The sequence below is a fragment of the Melanotaenia boesemani genome, chromosome 6 (genome assembly GCF_017639745.1).
Source record: "Melanotaenia boesemani isolate fMelBoe1 chromosome 6, fMelBoe1.pri, whole genome shotgun sequence".
NCBI lineage: Eukaryota > Metazoa > Chordata > Actinopteri > Atheriniformes > Melanotaeniidae > Melanotaenia > Melanotaenia boesemani.
In genome coordinates, this window is record NC_055687.1 from 20,440,688 (window position 1) to 20,448,680 (window position 7,993).

Below are 7,993 nucleotides of genomic sequence, written 5' to 3' on the forward strand. Positions count from 1 at the left end.
GTGTATAAAATCAGCGCGCTGAATTTGACTGCCTCGGGTTTCTGACAGCACGGTGCACTGTCGATAGGCTCCAGGATTTTGTCTATTTTTAAGTTGGCAGTTTTGCTTAGTAAATGCTACAAGGTATGCTTTACATTTTTATGGAGCTAGTGATAGGTTTTATTCAAACTTATCTGCTGCTAACAGTTTTGATAGCGCAGCTAAGGTTAGCCACTTAGCAAGTAAAGATGTGTGACTTTAGCGAAACATACACGGGGAGCTCTGTATCTGACAAACACTGTTGTTTAATTTGACACAGCTCTACAAGAATGGAAGATGACAGAATGGATGTGGTAAACCAACACATTATCAATGTGGAAGTCCACGTTAAATCCACCAGGTGGGTTCATGGTGTAAGTTGCCATTAGGTGTAGACAGATTTTCTTGTTTACTGTCTGATTCCATCTTTTTTCGTATTTCAGCACAGTTAAACTGACTGACGTGCAGACTCATGTTCAGACTCTACTGAATCGCCACAGCACGGTTTTTGGAAACTTCAGATGGACAGAGTTTGACGAGGACTTCCTGCGGAAGAATGTGGAATCTGTAGCTATAGTTGATCTCGAGGAAATGATAACACAGGTCTGTTTATTTCAATGCTATTAAGACTTATATTAAGATTTTTTTATGTAATAGCAATTTTTATTCAAAAGGGAATTGCATAGAATCATTGTCTTTAATGGTTTGTTTAATCTCTGTTTCCGATTTAGCCCATTGATTTAAAGAGCTGCTCAGTCTCTATTCACATGTTCATCCTGAATGAGGATGGACCCAGCATGCTCAGTTTGGAGGAAGATGAGGAGCTTTCAGCAGCTAACCACTGGCTGCTGCCAGCAGGTGATACTGAATATTGTGGATATGGAGAATAAAAAAAATAACTACAAGAAAAGTATCCATGACTGCAACTGGCATTTAGATCATCCAACTAATTTATATATTTATACACTAATTTATTTGAAAACATTCTATCTTTTGTTTTTCAATCAATGTATTTTTATAGTATTTATACATTTAAACCTTCATTTCTACATGTATTTATTTCTGTATTTCTTTGCTTTATGGTAAAGAGATGTGCATTTCTAACCTAGCTCTAAGGTAGGATTGGGTGCCACTATGAAAAGCTGTGTGGAATACACAGATGGAGTAGTTTAAGATGTTTCTCTCAGACTTTCGTCACTTAATGCTGGTGTGAAAACATAGAGTTTTGTGAATTCATGTAAATCCAGCATGAGCAAAACCTATCTCCCTATTATTTAACTCTGGAAAACATTTTAAGCTTGCAAATAACATTTATTTCACTGTTGCACAGGAGATCAAAGCATGTCAATTAAATGTTCCGTCTTTTCTTGCATATATTTTATTATAAACTGCGTATTTATCAGCATTTTAAAATCCTTTACATCATGAAGAACTTATATTTAATCTTTTGCTCATTTGATCATATCTGAATGGTCCCCTTGAAAACTTTCATCTTTTTTTGACAGCTGAATTCCATGGGATCTGGGAAAGTCTAGTATATGAGACTGGTGTCAAAACTAAGGTAATTAGCTGAAGCTTAGGACAGAGAGCAAATCATTACATAACTATACCATCATACAATTTGACTTGACATTGTTGACTTTTTCCTTCAGCTCCTGGATTATGTCACAACAACAATATACTTTTCAGATAAAAATGTGGACAGCAACCTCATTTCATGGAATCGAGTCGTGCTGCTTCATGGTAAATTAGTTGGTGCTATTGAGATTGTTTCAGATAATATGTGTAAAATAACTGATTCATCTGTTTTCATCTGTGCACATCCAGGACCTCCCGGCACAGGGAAAACATCACTCTGCAAAGCTCTTGCCCAGAAACTGTCAGTCAGACTTTCACGTCGGTAAGACAACTGTCATCTCAGTAAAAAGCCTTCAGCTGTGACTAAACCTGCTCTTTTCATTTCAAAACCCTCTCATCTCCCTGCAGGTATTCATATGGCCAATTCGTGGAGATAAATAGTCACAGCTTATTCTCAAAGTGGTTTTCAGAGGTGCACCTGGCTTTTGTGTGAAATGCTTGATTCTATTAAATGTTGGTTTGTTTTTTTTAAGAGAGTACTGATATTATTTTTAAGCTAATAATGCATCTTTGTTACAGAGTGGGAAGCTGGTCACAAAGATGTTTCAAAAGATTCAGCAACTGATTGATGACAAAGACACACTTGTGTTTGTTCTGATTGATGAGGTAAGATTTACTTCATGGGACACAACCTAAAACTAGATTTCTAAAGGGCATTTTTGTTTGTTTTCATATTCATTGGCACAACACAGACTTTCCTATCCACCCACTGTCATGCTGGGATTGAAACAGCTGTTATGGATCTGTTTTGTGATGAATAGGTGGAGAGTCTAACGGCAGCAAGGAATGCCTGCCAGGCGGGAACCGAACCTTCCGACGCCATACGAGTTGTGAACTCTGTCCTCACACAGCTGGACCAGATCAAACGGTTGAAGAAAAAAAGTCACATTTTCATTTAAGTTATATGAAACACAACACCTGAGATTCCCTTAACACTTTTGTTCATATACATATTTGCTTTGGGAAATTTTTGGTCTGACTTTTTAGACATTCCAATGTAGTGATCCTGACAACCTCCAACGTGACGGAAAAGATTGACTTGGCATTTGTGGACAGAGCTGACATCAAGCAGTACATCGGACCCCCATCTGAGAAAGGCATCTATAACATCTACCTCTCCTGCCTTGAGGAGCTGATGAAGGTGATTATGCAGTTAAGCAGGGGTATTTTAGTTACCCATTTATTATCCAAAGTACACTGATTTTAATGTGTGTTTCTAAACTTTGGGACACATTTACCTCTTTCTGAACCAAGATGGTATGGCAGCCATGAGGTTTAAATAGACTATAAAATAGATGGATATGATGTAGTAACTCGACATCTTGAGTCTTTTAAAATGTCAAGTTAGCCACAGAAACTATATTGAGTAGTTTGCCTGTCACATCACATAGCTTCCCCAAGTGCACATCTTTCATATCTTTTACAGTCATGACTGTAATTCCCATTGTCAATTACAGTGTATAACAAGTAAAACTAACACTTCAGACCACATAATTATCACAGAAGTGTTTACAGAGCTCACAGCTCGGGTGACAAGAAGGCGTTTCCTTAGACATTTACATCAGCACACTTCCTTTTGCTATGTTGGCATCATTAACATTAGAAAGAATGCAGGTTTCCACACTGGTTTAACTTTTTAAAGGTAGGTGTTTCCTTCAGCGACAGTCTGATTCAAATATTCTTTGTTCATGTACTCAAATTTTTCCCCTTATGTTTCCTTGAGGCCACTGGTTTTTGTGTGTTTTTAATAACTGAACTACAGCTAAATAGTTCTTTGGATCACAGAGGAACAATAATTACATCCGTGAAAACATTTCCACCAGACTAAACAGAAAACAGCATTAAAAAATCAACAAAGAGAACCAGAGTTTTTTTTTTTTTTTTTTTTTTTAACTGCAAAATTAAGTCTACTGTCATTATGTGTTTAAAAATGTAATAAGGAGCAGTGTAATCCAATAACAGTGTTTTACATCTGTCTGTCATGATCTTGTAATGTGTGCAGTGCCAGATCATCTACCCGCGGCAGCAGTTATTCACCATGTACGAGCTGGAAACTATGGGCTTTACAAAGAGTGAGGTGTCGGAACACAGTCTGAATCTGAGAAACATTGCTATGTGAGTACACAGTTCAGTGATGAATAGGCCCTGATTCTCTGCATCTCTGCACATCAGAACATGGGCTGACAGTGAGAGCTAAAAGTGCAAGAAGCTAATGTTGTTTTTTTCCAGAAAAAGCAAAGGTCTGAGCGGAAGAGCTCTCAGGAAGCTACCATTTCTTGCCCATGCACTCTTTGTAAAGGTAAAATTAAATTGTAGTTTAGCAGAATAAACTAAAGAAGTATTGTTTTTAAATGTAGTTTGTTTTTCTGCAGACACCAACAGTAACTCTTGAACTCTTTCTGGAGGCCATGAGCAGAGCGGTGGATAAACAGAGGGAGGAGAAGGCAAATCTGGTCAACGGTGTCTGAACTTATGAGTTTTCAAGGGCTGACCCTTGACTGTTTGTAACTGTATATCTTACCAAACAGGTTTTATTTCTTTTGTTTAAGCTTAATACATTAATTTGATAGTTCATTAAATATTAGTGCCATAGATACTGTTTTAACAAATATACGTAACAGGAAATGAATTAATTTTGTTGGTGCTAACATCTTAAAAGACCAATACGATGTCTGTCAGTGCAGAACGTTCTGTTCAAGATGTTCCTGATGCTTGAATATTCTCTGCACTAATTAACTCTTAATTTGGTCATCATTTTCTCTTTTGATGTTTTATATTAAACTTTATTAAACACAGCTTTAACCTTAACAATGCCAGTGTTTTTGTCTAAAGGGATCCTTTTTTAAAAAAAACATGGTTTGCACGCCTTATTTGTTATTATTTGCTCAAAGTGGCATCAGTGCAAAGACATGCTGTAAGTTCAGTCAGGTGTTTTGTTGGACGTATCTCATTTAAAGTGGTTGCAGATCATTTATTGAACAGAAATAGGCCATTAAAAATGTAGGAAATGTTTGCAAAGTTTGTTATGGAAGAATAACTGTTTAATTCCTGTTGTTTTCGATAGATGTCGCTCATTATATAGCTTAAGATTAAAAAAATCTTTCCCCATAAATATGCCATTGTTTTGTCTTTTTCAGGGACATAATTTTTAAATTCATCATCACTTCTGTATTTATGGATTCATATGTTCATTACATGTCCGTATATAATACTGTAATAAATGGTTGTTCTGCTGGAATGTGTGTGTTTTTTTAATTGCTACAGTAGAAGTAGCTGCATTTTGGAGATTTTATCACCCTGAAGCCACCACTTGGAGGTGCACAGACGCTGCCATGCACAGCTACACACAACGACTGGTTTTCATTATTGTATTTTATGAGTTACATGATAATTACAGTAAGGGCGATAAGTCAAAACGCCAACAACAATAAAAACAGATTGCAGTTAAGCTTGAGCCCATCTCGTGTAATCTGTTTAAACCTTGGTTGTTTTTCAACAAAAAGCACTATGCTGGGTTTAACTTAGTTTAAAGATATGAAGCTACTACACAAGTTCTTTATGATTTAGGTCTTTATAAGGGCTTCAAAGTGATATGTGATTATATAAAGCCTGGTGGTGAGCGATGGGCAGTTGAAAGATGACCGTTTGAAATGTATCAGTCTTATGCACAGTTTACATGAACAGATCAGTTGCCCCATTGTTCATGTGAACATGTTTTGCATTCTGTGAATGCTCTGATGCTTTGCATGTGAGCTGCTGGGTTCAAACAATGTGCCCTTTGTTTGTTGTTGGCAATGCTTTTTCATTCCACTTCAAAGGTGGATCCCGTGGGCTGTTCCTGAATGTAAAAGGAAAGCAAACATTGAATTCATCTTTATTCACACACTTCAGATACACTCAGCCATACCACTCATCTCTCTGAATGACTTTGGGTGATTTGTTTAGCTTGTTAAGTGTTGTATTGGTGTATTAGATTTTACTGTCACAAGTCTCATTAAGATAAACCAAATTCCCAACAGTTTTTCCCCTCATACAAAGAGTGGATTTAATTCACACATAACCACTGTTTTTGTGAATTATTCCTTGAATGCCAGCAGTGTCTTTTACACTAAATTGATGGCGCCCACTGTTTCCATTTATTAAAGAGTTGGGTTTTTTGTGTGTGTTTGTTTTTTGTTGGTTTTTTTTTCTTCTTCTTTTTTGTACAAGATAAATTGCACAATGAGGCTTGGCTTTTATCTGATCAATAATCACAAAGTGGAGAGAAAAGGAGAGCTGTAGGAACAGCATGGTAAATAAAACCATAATTGCTCTGTCTGCAGGCCTTTTTCTTTAGTCTGTAGTCTGTCCAAAAAGCAGGCAGCTGTTAAAAGGCAATCAAGTCAGAGTAGGAAGAAAAGTCAAAAGCCTCATTGTTGCAGGATTTTATCACAGTTTCAAGAAGCTTTAAAATGTCAGAAAACTCCAAACAAAACAAACAGTCTGATGTTTATCCTTTCAACCCTCGTTTAGGTACATTGCCGAAAGCAATGGAATATCCTTGCATGTGCCAGTGGTGTTTCAAATGAAGAATGGATTAACTTACATACTTATAGGTATGCTAGGAGGTAACTGAGCAGAGGTGCAAACAAAAAAGCAAACTATCACTCATTTCTCTGCGTTTTCAAGTGGTTATAGTCCACATTGTTGGCTTCAAAGCTTCATACTGCATTGATTAAACCAAGTTTAATAATACCCTTCACTTTTGCTGGCATAATGATCCACATCTTCTGCACAAAAACATAAAAAGAGCCTGTAAAATGTAGGCTGTCTGGTTTTTTTCCAATTCTTCAGCTACACAAAGACCTTTGATCATAAACCATTACTTGTATGAACATTGCCCCTCAAAGACCACCACACTGATCTGTTTGTTTCCAGTCCACCATCTCCTGTCAGACATTGATGTTTCTTAAGTTTGTTGTTATTTCGGTATCCTATATGTTTGTCAGCCATTTAAGCAGGATGTTACAAGGTGGTGAAGAAAGAGACAGAATCTCAGGAGTCAAGCTGCATAAAGAAATTGGGATAATTAGGCACAGCAAGTAGGATCAAAGACATCTGCAATGAATGAGCCATGCAAATGTCTGCTCATCCTGTCAACCAGACAGTGATCTAAAGAGTGCTGTGTTTGTGAGGAGTCATATAGCAGAGAAAATGAAGGGACAAAGAAGGCGTTTTAATAGAAATCCATATTCAACAACGTATGGTTGTGTAACTGGGACATTGTTGTGCTTAATATTACCTCCATCACACAAATTTACACGAGGATTCAGCAGCACAGGTAATATATATGTAATTAAGCAGAGAGCTCAACTGGTTAAGGAAGAAAAATGAACGATTAAAGACATTTCTTACATGACAACAGTGGTGAAAAAAAATAGTTTATGCCAGCTCTTGATAACATGCAAAGATAACATCGCACCTGAAATAGAACAGGAGCACTTTTTTTTCAAAGCACTAATGACACATTCATTGTTGATCCTAAGCCTGGCATGAGTTGTGAAACTAGGCCCTGCCAAAGAAAACAAACTAGAAAAATGCAGAATAGCTTTTCATGTTTGATGAAAGTAAAACCGTCTTTCCTTGTTCAGGTCAATAAACATATAACATTTGATGTGTATGTACCAAAAACCAGAAATTAGTCCTGCCTTAATGGTGTTTCTCTGAATTTGTTTTATATAAGATCCTTGATCTGTGGAAATACTAAAGTTTTGGCTTTAAGTAACCTATAAATTTTAGTTTCGATGTGAAATTATTCACACAAACATGCACTCTAAGTAATGCAAGTGATGAATAATAAAATGAATAAACACAGTATTAATAAGAAGTATTGCTTGACATTAAAAACCATGAATGAAGCCCTACAGACGCTGTTGCCAACAGAGGACGCGGTTTTGTTCTCGGCTGCAACAGAACTGCCAAACCAGTTCTCAGTGAGTCAAGTTAATCAAAACAACCGGAAGTCAGGTGAATCTACCTGTCAAAATAAATTAATTAGGTGGAAACAATTTGAAAGTTTTTTCTAGGACAACATTTTATCCAGGTAAAGAAAATTTGATATTTTCTAAAGTGAATAAATGAAATAAGTAATACAGCAATGTGATGGTTCTAGCTCAGGAAGTGGGAAGCTTTCTATGGATTTATGAGAATGTTGAGCTGTTTTGAGTTAAACATTTAGAAGAAAAGAGGAGGAAATTAACCAATTCAAAACTGTTGATCAAACAATAGCCAGACTATAATGCTTATACAAAATGTACTTCTTGCCTTAAAAAAGTCACAAATATTATGAACCGTAAGT

The 7,993-nt window shown here is 36.5% G+C and overlaps 1 protein-coding gene across 1 annotated transcript; it reads left to right on the top strand.

Annotated features, from left to right (window-relative positions):
- The first annotated feature begins 7 nt into the window (after positions 1-7).
- On the top strand, positions 8-4,776 carry trip13 (thyroid hormone receptor interactor 13). The gene is made up of 14 exons (XM_041988569.1): positions 8-123; positions 299-379; positions 462-621; positions 750-876; positions 1,524-1,579; positions 1,671-1,761; positions 1,846-1,918; positions 2,005-2,068; positions 2,176-2,262; positions 2,418-2,524; positions 2,644-2,797; positions 3,659-3,771; positions 3,886-3,955; positions 4,029-4,776. The coding sequence occupies exons 2-14, from the start codon at positions 309-311 to the stop codon at positions 4,122-4,124; spliced, it is 1,269 nt and encodes a 422-aa protein (XP_041844503.1). The 5' UTR covers positions 8-123; positions 299-308; the 3' UTR covers positions 4,125-4,776.
- The last annotated feature ends 3,217 nt before the right edge of the window (positions 4,777-7,993 follow it).

Bases quoted from the DNA above. Each gene is read 5' to 3' on its own strand.
- trip13 (XM_041988569.1), top strand. From the start codon at position 309: ATGGAAGATGACAGAATGGATGTGGTAAACCAACACATTATCAATGTG. The intron at 1,919-2,004 runs GTAAGACAACTG...ATCTCCCTGCAG, and splicing joins TCAGTCAGACTTTCACGTCG to GTATTCATATGGCCAATTCG. The intron at 3,772-3,885 runs GTGAGTACACAG...GTTTTTTTCCAG, and splicing joins AATCTGAGAAACATTGCTAT to AAAAAGCAAAGGTCTGAGCG.